The 15,912-nt window shown below is 36.8% G+C and overlaps 2 protein-coding genes across 2 annotated transcripts; both read left to right on the top strand.

Moving 5' to 3' along the window:
• The first annotated feature begins 1,327 nt into the window (after positions 1–1,327).
• LOC120089767 (galactose mutarotase-like) lies at positions 1,328–4,765 on the top strand. Its single transcript, XM_039047157.1, has 5 exons — positions 1,328–1,589; positions 1,701–1,750; positions 3,360–3,483; positions 3,716–3,823; positions 3,942–4,765. The coding sequence occupies exons 1-5, from the start codon at positions 1,343–1,345 to the stop codon at positions 4,562–4,564; spliced, it is 1,152 nt and encodes a 383-aa protein (XP_038903085.1). The 5' UTR covers positions 1,328–1,342; the 3' UTR covers positions 4,565–4,765.
• Positions 4,766–11,738: 6,973 nt separating this feature from the next.
• On the top strand, positions 11,739–15,352 carry LOC120090059 (3-dehydroquinate synthase homolog). The gene is made up of 10 exons (XM_039047545.1): positions 11,739–11,894; positions 12,005–12,256; positions 12,743–12,909; positions 13,353–13,451; positions 13,566–13,634; positions 13,711–13,851; positions 13,927–14,016; positions 14,121–14,288; positions 14,906–14,984; positions 15,094–15,352. Exons 1-10 carry the CDS (start codon positions 11,810–11,812, stop codon positions 15,213–15,215), a joined length of 1,272 nt encoding a protein of 423 aa, XP_038903473.1. The 5' UTR covers positions 11,739–11,809; the 3' UTR covers positions 15,216–15,352.
• The last annotated feature ends 560 nt before the right edge of the window (positions 15,353–15,912 follow it).

Genomic DNA, 15,912 nt, shown 5'->3' with positions numbered 1-15,912 from the left:
AAATCTCCAAACTTTGTGCCATGAAAAATGACATTAAATAGAACATATATATCTAGCTTCAAACATGACAACTTGCATCATCTAGTATTAAGAAAAAAAAACATTAGGATATATATTCATGTACTCTTCATGGGTGAGCAGATAAGTCATCCTTTTTTTTTTTTTAAACACTGTTCGTTAAGATTTAAAAGAATCTTAAAGCTGGCTATTTCCACATCATAATTCATAAGGACTTCATGTCAATATTTATTAGCAATTTCAAAAGTCCAATTAACTATGTCCCATGTGCTAAGGAAAATGATCCTCCCCCCAATAAATATCTTCATCATTTTCCTTTTTTTTTTTTCTTCTTCTTCTTCTTCTTTCATCTTAAAATAAATAAATAAAATAAAAGTATGTTTTGAATTCTATTTTGAATCTTAAAACCTTCCATATTTTTATTTTGTTTCTGTAGTACTTCTAAATATTTTATTTTAGTAAATTAACCAAACATGAACTAGGTAGATTTTTTTTTTTCTTTAAATATTAGACATAATCTTCATGATTTTGGTTTTAGATTTATCCAAAAAGTCTTGTTATTTACATATGATATGATCTTTTCATTATTCGTTCAACGTAAAATTTTATCTTTATACATAAAGAACATCCATAAATTTTCACAAAACATGATTATACATCACTTTTAAGAGAATTTATGTCTAAGATATATCTAATTTCTTTTTATTCAAATTAGACCACTAGTGGTTGATTTGTATATATACAATTATCTAAATAGGGTTAATTTTTCATGCTGTAATCAACTATTATTCATCTATTCACTATAAACATGAGAATTTAAATGCTCCTAACATCTAGGATTCCCATGAAATAAAGTTTAAACACTAATTTTTGGGATCTTTAACATAAAAGGATAATATACTTTTTATGGCAAGATAGAATTCATTTTACAGCTGGTCCCTTCTCTTATATTGAAGCAATTCACAGTGATCATTAAAATACTAATGATTATTCATTGAAAAGATGATGTTATACATGGTCCTAATCACTTATTTTTATAATATAAGTAGGACTAAACTTTCTACTTTATCTTATCTATCACCCGTAAAAAATATACTTTTCCCAAAGAAAAATCATTGGAAAGATGACACATTTTGACTTGTTGCCATTGAAGAAAGGGCAAAATAAAGTTGGGGCCACTACGTCCAAAATTCAATTTGATGATAATAAATTTTTCTCTTTTCTGTTTTCTAAGTCAAACCCAGCACTCACATGTCTCTTTCCAGCCAGATGGGTCTGTCAGTTTCACGATTTTTATTCTTCTTCTTCTTCTTCTTCCATTTCGATGCTTCTCTTTATAAGGCAGCTGAAGCAGATATGGAGGAGGGCAAGACTTCTTCTCTCTTGGGCAAATATGGCCAAATTTTTCCTTGCTTTGCTCTGTGTTATTGCTTTATCTGTTTTTGGGTTTGCTAATGGGTATGAGAAGAAAGGGGAGATTGGGATATTTGAGCTTAAGAGAGGTGACCTTTCAGTGAAATTCACCAACTGGGGTGCCACTATTGTGTCTCTTGTTGTCCCAGACAAGCATGGTTTGTCCCCATTTTGGTCATCTTTTTGTGGGGTTTTTAAGGTTTCCGTTCTTGTGTTTGTTATTTTGTTTCCCTTTTTCTCTTATGGGGGATTTTTCTTTTTTCATTCAGGGAAGTTGGATGATGTTGTTCTTGGGTATGATTCCATTCAGGAGTATCAGGTGAGGTTTTTCTTTTTCCATATGGCTTGTTTTAGCTGCTTTGAGCCTTGTTTTTCCAACGGGACACTCTGATTGTGAAGTTTGATACTTCTACTCCTGTTTCTGGCTTTCTGTTTGGTTTATAATTGCTCCCATTTTCCATCTTTTGAAAGGTAAAAAGCCATAGGGAATAAAAATATCTCATAACCTTGTCATGATTAAACAAGCCTGGCCCAAATTCTTTAAGATGTGATATTTAAAGTGAGAAAAAATTGAGGTTTGTGCTGATAGTAGAATGATGCAACAATTAAGGTGAAACAAATTGAGGTTTGCTATGATAGTAGAAAGATAATGCCTGTAAAGAGAACTTTGGCTGTAGATTGTTCTTTTCTGTTTGTGATTTGTCTTTCCTTTAGAACGATGTTCCCACATGTTGGTGTAAGTTAGTTAAATTATAAGGTTATTCCTTCAACTTTCATGTTTGTATCTAATAAGTTTTTGAACTTTTAATTTTCATAATAGGTCCCTAAACTTTTATCTTTCGTTCTAGTAGATTCTTAACATATTTAAAATTTTAAATCATGTATTGATTTGTTAGATATCAAATTGAATTTTATGTTTGATAGGTACATGAAAGTTCAATTTGTATGGAGCAAGTCTATGAATTCTAAAAAAATTCAAAATAGGTTGTGAACTTATAATAACGCAAAATAAAAAGTTTAGGAATCTACTGGATATAAAATTGAGAGTTCAAATATCTATTAGACTTCTTCTAAAGTTTAGGGACTAAATAAATATAAACTAAAAGGTTAGGGACTAAACTTGTAACTTAACCTAGATTCTTCTTTTGATCTTTTCTATTGGCAATTTCCCCCCTTTTAAATAGGTGTTTTACCATGATATGTGTGTGTGTTTTTTCTTTATAATAGTTGTAATATTTTTTTAAAAAAATGTCAACGTCCTAAACAGGCTAATAAGTAGGAGCTCTGTGTGCCCTACCTTTGCTTGTTTAGAATTAATATTATATTCAACATATTTGATAAATATAATAAAAATGAATTGTGTAGACAAATAAATTAAAATAATAGACATATGGAGCCTCTGACCTCTTGTTAAACATTAATTAATTCCTAAGAAGTCATTAACACTCTTACTTTTTTCATTCTAATGTTGCTTGCATATCATACTAAAGGAATTAATATTTCTTGAGTTGGAATATTATTCTTTTCAATAGGATCAGCCAAAAAAATCCTTCTCCTGCAGAAAAAGAGGAGGCATTGATAAATGAAATGCTAACCCTTTTGAAGCAAGGTGATCTTTGACCTTTGAGTTCTCTCTTAAAATTTTTACTCTCTTTTAAAATAAAGGAGATCTTGAGTTATCAATTTGTATAAGGTAATACTATGTCTATGAATGATGCGAGATAAAACTATCAGATTGTTTAACCAAATTATGGAAACTCTAAAAGAAAATTAAAGTCATAGGGACCAAATTGAATCTTTGAAAGCCATAGGGTCAAAATATTATCCTTCTTAAGCTTGGTGTTCCTTGATCTATGAGTTTCCTCTTTGAAAATTTTCCTTTCCTTATTAAACTCAAATAACAAATGAAAATTTTCTTCGTTTTGTAGAACGATACATCGTATTTTGGTTCGATTGTTGGAAGAGTTGCTAACCGAATCGGTGGTGCAAAATTTACTCTGGATGGAGTTCTATACAAGCTGATTGCTAATGAAGGCAACAACACACTTCATGGTACATTATTTCACATAACTTGATACTTTCTGATCTGGTTTATTTCTGAACTTTTCTGGCCAAGTTAACTGATGTACCATGATGTAAGTTTTTGTTGATATTTTCATAAATCTAAGCATCTCCATGGTATGATGGGGGTGATATCATTTTTCTCAAAATATCAACTGAAGTTTGAGATTTTGGCATTTCTGTCGACATTGACACCTAACTCATATGTGATTACAAACCTTAGGTGGCACTAGAGGTTTCAGTGATGTTGTATGGAAAGTGACCAAGTATCAGAAAGATGGGAGCTCTCCTCAAATCGTTTTTTCCTACCACAGTTTCGATGGTGAAGAAGGTGAGAATAGAAAGATGATGAGCAAATCATTCTAACCATCTCTTAATCATGAATGATCCTGTTGAGGATGTTCGAATCGTCTCTTACAAACTTGCTTGTTTCGCCTTTCTTCCTGCAGGTTTTCCTGGTGATCTCTTGGTGACTGTCAAATATACACTCATTGCAAACAACCAACTGAAGTTAACAATGAATGCCAAAGCTCTAAACAAGCCTACTCCTGTAAATCTAGCTCAACACACCTACTGGAATCTTGGTGGACATAACAGTGGTGATATTCTATCAAACCGTCTTCAGATCTTTGGATCCGATATCACTGTCGTCGATCACTATCTCATTCCCACTGGAAAGTTAGAACCTGTCAAAGGAACTCCATATGATTTCCTCAAGCCGCGGACGGTTGGAAGCAGAATAAACAAGCTTCCAAAAGGCTATGACATAAACTATGCTCTTGATGATGGCACCGGGGAATATAAACTGAAGAAAGCAGCAGTTGTGCACGACAAGAAATCGGGACGAATGTTGGAGTTATTGACAAATGCTCCTGGTGTGCAGTTCTATACAGGAAACTATATAAAGGATGTAAAAGGGAAGGGAGGATTTGTGTACCAAGCTCATGCTGCGCTTTGTTTGGAGACTCAAGGCTTTCCTGATGCAGTCAATCACCACAATTTTCCTTCAACCATTGTAACTCCTAAGAAGCCTTACAATCACATTATGCTGTTCAAGTTCTCAACTAAGTGAATTTCATCCTATTTTACCTGACAAAGTCTTTTTTTGTTAACCTCTTTCATAATGTGTTTTTACTGATGTAGCTTTGAAAATAAGATTCCTCTTCCTTCTAGCTTTTGGAAGCTCTATATTATGTACCATGTCAATGGAATGAATGTGGAGACTGGAAATAAAGAAGAGTGCTTAGCTTTCTCCATCAGTTCAACTAATCTATTTTACCCCCTTCTTTGAGGTGTATCCATATGAAATTACTGTAGGCTCAAATAGACATTCTGAAGTTTTAAAAGTTGCAAAAATGACATCAACCATAGTTGAAAATATTTATAACACCGACTGAAACATTGGTGTTGTATTGGTAATATGAGAGGTTTGATAACTTATAGAGTTGTTTTCTAACATGTCAGCGATATATCGTTGATATCGTTGATATTAAACTTCAGTTTTATTAGCAATTGTCCGCATACTAGTTTGTTATCATGTCTAACGTTGATATACAATAAATTAAATGATGTTTGACTTTATTTTCAATCACTGGTTGATTGCAGACTCTCTTACTTTCAGAAAGCATCTTCCTGAAAGACATTTCCTACACCAAAGGGTTAAAAACAACCTTTCCCTCCCAATCAACAAAATTTTTTCCCTTAAAAACAACAAAAATAGAAAACAACATAAACCACATGAATGAAAACAAACACCATACCTGCTGTCTCAAAGGGACCTCAAGAAAAAGGAAGAAAATAAATTCTCTCATTATGAATCTCTAAGTATAACTTTTTCATCAAAATAAAATGGAACATTTGAAGTTGTGGGTATGAAAAGTTGTGTTATGTAAGTTAGGTAAAGGTAAAATTGAAGACACTCAAATGATGGACAAAATAGATTTTTAGCTACGTGAGAGTTAGAAAGTGAGGTTGAAGGAGACAACAGACTCACGCAGGAAGTCGAAGTGCTCGTTGGCGTTTGAAGAGGTATACGATTGGACAGTAAATGATAGTGCTAGAGAGGTAGACGATAATGTCAACAGGTAGACGATAGTATCAAGAGGCGAACGATAGCACTTAGACAAGGTAAACGATAGCGTCAAGAGATAGACAATAGCATTTAGAGGAGTAGACGATGACCTCTGAAGGAGGTAGACGATAGCGTTAAGAGATAGACGATATTGTGTAGACGATGGCATCAGGAGGTAGACGATAGATGATATCGTGTAGACGATAGCGTCAGGAGGTAGACGATAGTATCAGAAAAGGTAAACGATAGTTTCAATCAGACAGACGATACACGATAGTGGCAAGCCAACTTTTCCTTTATGATTTCTTGTATATTGAAATGTATATAGGTATTGTATTTATACAATACGGAATCCCTAATTTGGGAATGCAAGAATAACTCAACAAAAAAATGGTTAGACACTTGTTATAACCATCCTATTCTTTTGGTAAAGAGGTAAGATTGTAATTTATGAAGTCTTGCACTACTGACGGAGCTGCTGAGTGGATTTTCTTTTGGTGACGTGGCTGGCTGTGTTGGCATACTTAACATCACCCTTCAAACGAGAGGGTAGTTCTACTACACCGAGTTTGGATCGAAGGTGGAAGAATTAGTGAGTTGTTAATGGTCTTGGTTGAGTAGTCAGCGATTTGATCGGAGGATGGTATTTATAACGAACATCAAGCTGATCACTGAGGGCTTGATCACGAACGAAGTGAATGTCGATCTCAATGTGCTTGGTCCAGGCATGAAACAACAGTATTGACGGCTAAAGCACCGGCTAAGGTTGTCAACTACAGAGACTGGAGCCGACTTATGCTTGACCCAATCTCAGACAGTAGTTATTGCACCCAAATGATTTCTGCAGAGGCATGAGCAAGCGCTCTATATTCAGACTCTGTGCTGGACCGGGCAACAACGGATTGTTTCTTTTGTGGACCAGGAGACAAGATCACCACAAGGAAGATGCAAATAAGCAGCAATTGATTTTCGATCGTCTATGTTGACTGCCCAATCGACATCGGAGAAGGCCAGAAAAGACAGGTTGAACCCATGTTGAATGTAAAGGCCAAAGTGTCGAGTGCCACTCACATATCTTAGTATCTCTCTTCCTGCTTGCCAGTGAACGTCCGTAGGTTGCTTTAAGTACTGACTTAGAATGAATTAACCGCATATGTAATGTCAGGTCTCGTGTGGTATAAGTATTGTGTAGGGCGCAATGGTTGCTCTGATAGATATAGGGATTGTCAAGAGAAGGTCCATCGAAGATGGAGAGTTGCTTGTATAGAACACTCGGAAAGGGTGCTGGTTTTAGATCTCCAAGGTCAGGCGGTTGTAGTAGGTCCTCGACATACTTTTCCTTGATTCAATAGAACTCCATTTGCGAATAGTGGTGCAGTTGGACTCCAAGGAAGTAATGGAGTTGGCCAAAGATCCTTTAGAGCAACTTGGACGTCCAAGGCTGGTTACAAGCTTGTTGATTACCCGTGGATCAATTAGCTGGTGATAATTAATCATCAACAAAACCAGTGAGAGTATCAGGCAGAAGTGCTCGATATATGAAGGAGAATGTTATCATACTTAGCATTCTGAAAGCCCTAGCTACATAGTTGCTGTTTTCAGTGTGTTGCTCCAAGCCTTTGGCGCTTGTTGAGGCATATATGGTCTTGTGTAAGCGACAGACATGATTTTAGTTGAGGATGAACAAATCTCTTTGCGGTTGTGCACATGTATAAACTTCTTCATCGAGAGACACCATAAGAAGGCGTTATTGAAATTCTAACTGTCTCAGCTGCACCTTTTGGATACAACAAGGCTAATTGACGATCGGCATGGTGGATACATTTACCACGGACTAAAATGTTCTCGAAGAGATCCACAATGCTGGAGTTTGATGGAAGGTGCCTTTTGCTACTGATGTCCGTGCTTGTAGCGTTTGAATGAGAGCCATTATGACTCATTTGATTCTTGAAACCCATTATTCCAACAATCGTCATCATGACGGTGGACGGAGGAACTAAAGGTCCAGGTCTTGATTTTTCATCAGATGCTCTTGAAATTATCACTCATCGCTTTGTCCACTGCGTGGTTATTTGAGCAGCGATTCATGACTGCGTGAGGGCTTGTTAGGACCAATCTTTGTGGGTTTGGTGAGGACAGTATTTTGGGTTTGAAGATGCTGCCTGCTCGATGTAATCATGGGATGAGTAGATACAAGTATAGGGTGTGGGATAGTATTGGGTGAAGACTGGGCAGTGGACGATGAAGGTAAACGATCGATGGGTTAGGCGGTAGGTGATGGTGAGTCAGGAGGTAAATGATCGGAGGGTAAACGATTGGTGGATAAACGATCGATGGGTAAACAAATGGGTTGTAAACGATCGATGGGTAAGCGGGTGGTGGGTAAACGATCGTTGGGTAAATTATCGGTGGGCTAGACATTACACGATGAGGGTAAACGATCGCTGGGTAAACGATCGATAGGTGAACAATCGTTAGGTGAGCGATCGTTGGGTAAGCAACTGGTGGGTAGGCGATCAGTGGGATGGACACTAGACGATGAGGGTAAATGATCATTGGGTAAACAATTGGTGGGTAGACGATTAGAAGAGGTAGGAGACACCTGACAAGGAAAGTCAGTTTCATCAAACACAACATGCCGCGAGATGAACAACCTACTATTGGGGTTGAGGCATTTATAGCCTTTGTGATTCGTAGCCGAACCGAGGTAGATGCACTTTTCTGTGTGATAGCTCAACTTATATGAATTGTACGGTCTCAAGCAGGGGAAACATGCACACCCAAATATTCGAAGCTCCTCAAACCTGAGCTTCTTTTTGAACATCACTTCCATTAGAGACTGTCCATTTAGAATAGGGGTGGGAAGACCATTAATCAGCAGAGTTGAGTATAAGAAAGCATCCCACCAATGATGTAAGGGAAGATGTGCTTGGGCTAGTAGGGTTAGCCCTGTCTCCACTATGTGTCTATGCTTTCTCTCAGCCCTTTCATTTTGTACTGACGTATATGGACAGGTGTACCTGGAGGCAATGCCAAGTTGATGACAGACTTTGTGTATCTTGACAAATTCTCTACCATTATCCGACTGTAGGGACTTGATCAGTGTATTGAACCGAGTTTGTATCATGGTGAGAAAGTGTTGAAAAGCTGCAAGTGTGTCACTTTTTAATCTCAGAGGATAGATCCATGTGTACCTATTGTGATCATCAACAAAGATAGTGTAATATTTGTACCCATCTGTAGAAAAGAGAGGAGTTGGACCCCACAAATCAGTATGTATAAGTTCAAAGGTTGCAAATGCTCTTGAGTTAGAGTTAGGGAAGGCTAAAGAGTGTGATTTGCTATAGCTACAAGAATCACGAAATTTGAGCTCTTCATTAGATAACATAGGGAGATTACAAGCTTTGATAATAAATTCTAGTGTTTTTTTACGAAGGATGGCCAAGCCTTTTATGCCATGTAACCTTAGACACCCTATGCTTCGAAGATATGCTAAAAGCAGACAGATCTTTATTCTTGTGCACTGGTTGCGATAGTACTCCGTTCCCTACTGACTTTGAGCTGACTTCTGCACATTTTGACTGATATAGTCCATCTTTAAGCATTCTCTTCATTACTGTTTGTCCCGTACCCTTGTCCTTAACAAGACAGTAATCCGTGTGAAATTCAATAAACACATTATTATCTTTTGTTAGCTTAGATATACTGACCAAATTTTTTGCTATGGCAGGCACACATAACATATCATTCAGTTTCAAATTGCAGGCATCACTAGACAGACATGCAGTTCCAAATGAGAAATTTCTAGAGTATTACCATTAGCTACAGTGACTGCTTCAGTACCTAAGTATTTAATCGGGTTGCCAAGATTGTTGAAGTCTGAGGTAACATAATTGAAGGCATCACTATCAACATACCAATTTGCATCAGTCATGTTTTCTTGTCTTGTCAGAAAGGGGTTACTTCCATAAGCAGTGGCTAGGGCGTTGGGTGAGGTTGTGTGTTTTTTGTCTGGTTGTTGGGGAAAGGTTGTCTCTTGTTTTGAGGAGAATTAGGAACAAAATCTCTGTTATACCTGTTGAAGCAGTAAAACGCTATGTGTCCTACCTTCCTACAGACTTGACACACAGGTTTGTTGTTGTTTCTTCCTCTGCCTCGATCTCTGCCATGGCCACCACCACCTCGTTGTCCTCCCTTAGTAGACTGATTGCTGCTATTGGTCTTGTTATTTTGGTTGACATGTCTAGTATTTGTCATATTCACTGATGCATTACTGACTTGGTTGATGTCTACTGTCGTCTTTTGGTTTGACTGATGTTCCAATCTCCTTTCATACAGGAGAAGTTTTGATTTCATATCAAGCCACGACATGTCTGTTCTCCCTTGGATCGTGGCCACGATGGCATTGTACTCTTCATCAAGTCTTAGTAATACCTGTGAAACAAGAGCTTTTGGTGGCACAGGACTACCAGCTTGCTCAAGATTGTTATCATTCATTTTCATAGTTCGAAGGTACTCTTCCATTTTCAAATTACCTTTTCTGGTTGTTTGAAACACATGTCTCAGATAATCTTCTTTAGCCCTGGATTGAACACCAAAGAGTTGTTGAATGCTAGTTCACAGATCCCTTGCACATTCACATCCCATCACTTGAATGGCAACCTCTGGTGTCATGGAGTTATACAGCCAGCCGAGGAGGAGTTGATCTACAGCCATCCACACTTTGTATTGAGGATTTACCTCAACTGCTGTCGACGAACTGGAAGCACCACTGCTGGAGCTTCCTTCTGCGCTGCGCTGAGCAGCTTCTGCTTCAGTTGATCTAGTCGGTATGCTCTCATCGACTGCAGGTTGCCACAGAAACATTGGGGGACAAACCTTTTTTTCGATCAGGTGCCCTTCGAGTCAGTAACTCCGAAGGATTGGAAGTGCCAAGTTTTTCCATAGGAGGAAATTGCTACGATCAAGTTTAATGGAGGTTATCTGATTGAGAAGTTGGTTTAAGGGTGGGCCACTGAAGTTAGATGTGCCGAGGGTGGCTTCCAGGTTTCCTTGATTGACGTTGGTCATTATGTGCTCTGATATCAAGTTAGAAAGTGAGGTTGAAGAAGACGGTGGACTCACGCGGGAAGTCGAAGTGCTCATTGGCGTTCGAAGAGGTATATGACTGGATAGTAAACGATAGTGCTAGAGAGGTAGACGATAGTGTCAAGAGGCGGACGATAGCACTTAGACAGGTAAACGATAGCGTCAAGAGATAAACGATAGCGTTTAGAGGAGGTAGACGATGACGTCTGAAGAAGGTAGATGATAGCGTCAAGAGATAGACGATATCGTGTAGACGATAACGTCAGGAGGTAGACGATAGTATTAGGAAAGGTAAACGATAGTTTCAATCAGGCAGACAATACACGATAGTGGCAAGCCAACTTTTCGTTTATGATTTCTTATATATTGAAATGTACATAGGTGTTGTATTTATACAATATGGAATCCCTAATTTGGGAATGCAAGAATAACTCAACAAAAAAATGGTTAGACACTTGTTGTAACCATCCTATTCTTTTGGTAAAGAGGTAAGATTGTAATTTATGAAGTCTTGCACTGCTGACGAAGCTGCTGAGTGGATTTTCCTTTGATGATGTGGCTGGCTGTATTGGTATCCTTAACAGTGAGACCCTCAAATTAAAATCTAAAAAAAGTAAAAAAGAAGTTTAAAAATATAGTTTTTAAAAAAGATGCTAGTTTTGAGATGTAAAAACTTTTTTAGGTTAAAAGAAATAATTTTCCATTGCATGCAGATGATCCTTGCCTAATTTTTTTAAAACGAAATTGAATATAGCTCAATTGACGTCAAGTATGTATTAATATCGAGATTAGAAGTTTGATCCACTCAAACACATATTGTAAAAAAAATTTAAATCCTATTTTGGTCTGTGGACTTTGAATTTTTGAAAAAATAGTGAACAGTAAAAATATTGAATGCAAAATGAGTACTTTTTAAAAATTTAAGAAATCAAAATAAGTACTTTTAAAAGTTTAGGGACTGGAATGAAAGTTTTTAAAAATTTGGAGACTATGATAGAACCAGATTCAAAGTTAAGAGACTAAAAAAAAAAAAAAAAGTTTCAAACAAAACGACTTGTCGTTTTACTAGTATAACGGCCCACCCTTTTGTTTTTTTGGTCACAGGGCCATTGGGCTTTCAAAGGGACGAGCGAGAGAGAGTTGTCAAGGAAGAAAACGATGGGCATGGCCTTGCTCTGTTCCTCCTCGCCTGTTTCTCCATTTCTTTCCAAACAGCGCATCAGCTACTACCACAAAACACCAGGTTCTCCCGTCTCTTCTCTTCAACAATTTGAGATTTTGAATCCCATTTCTCGTTTAATGTTATGATACTGATTTACCCGTTTGCCGCTTAATCTCTGGTGAGGTTCTCAGAGAATTTAACACTTCGGCCCCTAATTTCGAGGGATTTTGGCGAAGCCTATGCTGGTGAATGTAAATCTTCGAATGTGAGTCGTTTACAGTGTTCTTACGCTTCCTTGCCCTCTGCAATGTCTCCGACTGAGGCGTCCAAGGGGGTATGGATTTGGAGTGAGTGTCAGCAGGTTATGACGGCTGCGGTTGAGAGGGGATGGAGCACCTTCATCTTCTCGCCTCATAATACGGAGCTTGCTGATGAATGGTCTTGTAAGCTTTACGTTTCACTTTCTGTTTATCTGAATATAGATTCTTTTTTGCTATTGTTTATCTTTGTCAAATTTATGAGCTTTTGTTAGGCAAGATAAATTCAAGGAGTAGAGATGTTTTTTAAGTTCAAGCATTCGAACTTTCGACTTCTTGGTTGATGCTATATGGAAAATGATGATTTATAGGACTGATGCCACGATGATGAAATGCTGTTATTGCCCTTTTAATAATCATTTGCTTTAGTAAACAATATCTTTTAAATGACAAATCACCAGTCCATTTTATAATTTTGATGGTGTCATTCAGTAGAGATTTGCTTTATAATTTTGATATCTTGAGTACAGAAGTGAAACAAGGGATGAAATGATATGTTTAGCCTGAAATGGAGGAGCAGATCTGATATATTTGGTTCAGTTCAAGAGTGCCATGATCACTGTGAACTTGTTATTAGGTATATATTTTGAAGTTTGGTGTTGGATTGTGCAGCAATTGCACTAATACATCCTCTTTTTATCAAAGAGAATGGAGTTTTTGATGGAGAGGGTAGACTAATTGCCTCAGTCGTTGAGGTCTCTAACCCCCAGCAGTTGGAGCAGCTTCAACCAGCAAATGCATCTGCAGACATTGTTGTTGTTGATTTACAAGACTGGCAGGTTTACAGTTTATTTCTGATAAGGCTGCTCATAATTCTAACTATTTTAATTTTGTTTTGAGATCTTCAAATCCGAAACATTGGTTTTTCATTACTCTATATCAGTAATTTGTGCTCAATTTGAATGTATAATTTAGAGTAGGGAGTAAAAAAAGGATTTGATCTGTTTGGATGAGTCCATAAACACTCTGCTTTTGAATTTATAGTATTAAGTGGTTATGGGGTTTTGTTGATGGATTCAGGGCGACTTGTTTATTCAGCAGGTTTGGTTTTGAATTCAAAACAAAAATCTACTTGCAGATAGCTATATTAAAAGTACTTTTATTGAAAAGACAGCTTGGAAAATTTTGAAAGTGCTTTCCTTTCAACTTAGGACTCCCCATTTGAACTAAAGCAACTCAATTTGAACTAAAGCAACTCATAGGTCTTAGTTTTTATGTGCAGATAATACCTGCAGAGAATATTGTTGCAGCGTTTCAGGGGAGTCAGAAAACAGTGTTTGCCATCTCGAAAACTCCTATTGAAGCTCAAATCTTCCTTGAGGTGCACATTTGAGGCTGTATCAGAGCAGAAAGATGGACTAAATAAATACAACCGAAGAACTGTGTAATTTTCTTGACATCATTATAATATGATTGAATTCATTTGTGTTTCTAGGCGCTTGAACATGGTCTGGGCGGAGTTATTTTGAAAGTTGAAGATCCTGAAGCTGTTTTTCAGCTAAAGGTGGTTTATTATTTTGCCTTATTTATTCTAGTGCAAAGTCTTGCTCCTTATTATGTTATATTTATAATGTCATCAGGACTATTTTGACAGAAGAAATGAAGCTAGTAATCTTCTGAGCTTGACTAAGGCTACTATTACTCAAATTCATGTTGCTGGAATGGGAGATCGAGTTTGTGTCGATCTCTGTAGTCTCATGAGACCCGGCGAAGGGCTTCTTGTAATCCTCCATCCTCTTCTTATTTTTCTACTGCCTCCAAGTTTCTTGTGTAAAAGGGATGAAATTCTTCCTTAGGTCGGGTCCTATGCCAGAGGACTGTTCCTTGTTCACTCGGAATGCTTAGAATCAAATTACATTGCTAGCCGGCCTTTTCGTGTCAATGCTGTGAGTTCAACAGTTATCTTCTGGCTCAATTGTAGTCTCAGAGCAAGCTGTAAGAATGGCACTATATTCTGTTGTAGCCTTTTCATTATCTTGTGAATGTTCAGGGACCTGTCCATGCCTATGTAGCTGTCCCGGGAGGGAAAACTAGCTACCTTTCCGAGTTACATGCAGGCAAAGAGGTAATTGTAGTTGATCAAGAAGGCAGACAACGAACCGCTATTGTTGGACGTGTAAAGATCGAGACCAGGCAGCTGATCCTTGTCCAGGCAAAGGTGCGCCTCATGTTGCTATCCAAATCTTGCATGTTAGTTTAAAATCTGTTGATGTTTCTATGAACGGGGAAACTGAAAATGTTGTGTTCGTTTGTTTAAGTTACTCAACTTCCTTAGAGGGTATTTGGGGTTAGGAGTGAAATAGAGGACTGAGGAGTAAGAAGTTATGAAGTCTGGGAGTTGTAAACTTTTAGGGTCCATAGTGTAAGAAGTCGAATAAGGTATAAAATTGATGTTTTTTTGGTAGTGGACCCACCAATTCCTTGGGCCAAACAAGGAGTAGAGTTCATAACTCCCACTTCCAAACTCCTCGGGCCAATCATACGCATACCCAAGTTGAAATCTATGCTTTGTACTTTGAACGTTACAATCCACAGCTGAAATATTCTATTTGTCCATTTTTGTGAAACAAAATGAAATCGACTATAATCCTACATCAATTTGTAAAGTTTTGAAAGTTTCAATTTGAAAACATAATTCACATGACAATAACAGAAACCGCGGAATATATAAGAATAACAATCGGGATTCCTTTATCGATAATGTTTGGATAGTTCAGTTTAATTTAGTAGGTCTGTTGCTGGAAATGTCTTGTGAGAATAATTTACTATTTGCAGAGAGATTCAGATGAGCAAACTCCTTACAGCATCCTTCTGCAGAATGCGGAAACAGTTGCCTTAGTCTGCCCTGGTCGAGGTCGTCTTTAACTCGTGTCATTTCAAGTTTAGATTTTTTGTTTCAAATCAGGAGTTTTTACTGATTTGCTTATTTGTTTTTGCCAAATATTGCTTGCAACGCTGTGCAGGAAATGAGAAGAAATCGATCCCTGTTACCTCACTTAAAGTTGGTGATGAAGTGTTCTTGAGATTGCAAGGAGAAGCAAGACATACAGGAATTGAAATCCAAGAGTTTATCGTGGAGAAATGATGATTGATCACCTTTTACCATTTGAATATGTTGTATATTTTATCTTTTGAAAACACCGACTTTTGATTTTTGGTTTTGAAATTCCTAAAATAGGTAAAATCAATTTTATGTTAAAAGTGATAATAGCTTAACTTGCATCCGAGATGTGTTAATGACCCTGAGATTATGGTTGGAGTTTGAATCCCCTCAAAATATTTAAAAGTGTAAAATTAAATATTAATTGATTTAAAGTGATTAAAAGTGCTTAACAAAAGTGATTTTAATTATTTAAAAAATACTCTCAAATATGGATTATTTATTTATAGTGTTCATATTTTGAAAATTAAGTTAAAAAAGTACTACTACTTAGGATATTAAATTTTTGGCCACATGTAGATATTTTTAGATACTTTATCGATATTTTTCTTGAAACTTTTGTGTAGTTGAGATCTTGATATTTTTCATGGTACACAAACAAAATAGATAAGATGCTGCTGCTGCTACTGTTGTTGTTATTATTATCATTATTATAATAATAACTATTATTATTAGTAGTACTATTCTTATTCTTATTATTATTATTATAAAGTATAAGAACTTAGGAAAAAAAAAAAAAAAATCAAATTTTACTATTAAACTTGTTACGTTGGATCAATTCTTACCTTTAATTTTTTCATTTTCATTAAACAGGACTCTAAATTTTGCTAAATGTTGCATT

Source organism: Benincasa hispida, chromosome 11 (assembly GCF_009727055.1).
Source record: "Benincasa hispida cultivar B227 chromosome 11, ASM972705v1, whole genome shotgun sequence".
NCBI classification, from domain to species: Eukaryota; Viridiplantae; Streptophyta; class Magnoliopsida; order Cucurbitales; family Cucurbitaceae; genus Benincasa; species Benincasa hispida.
This window is presented reverse-complemented; position numbering and strand designations above follow the sequence as displayed.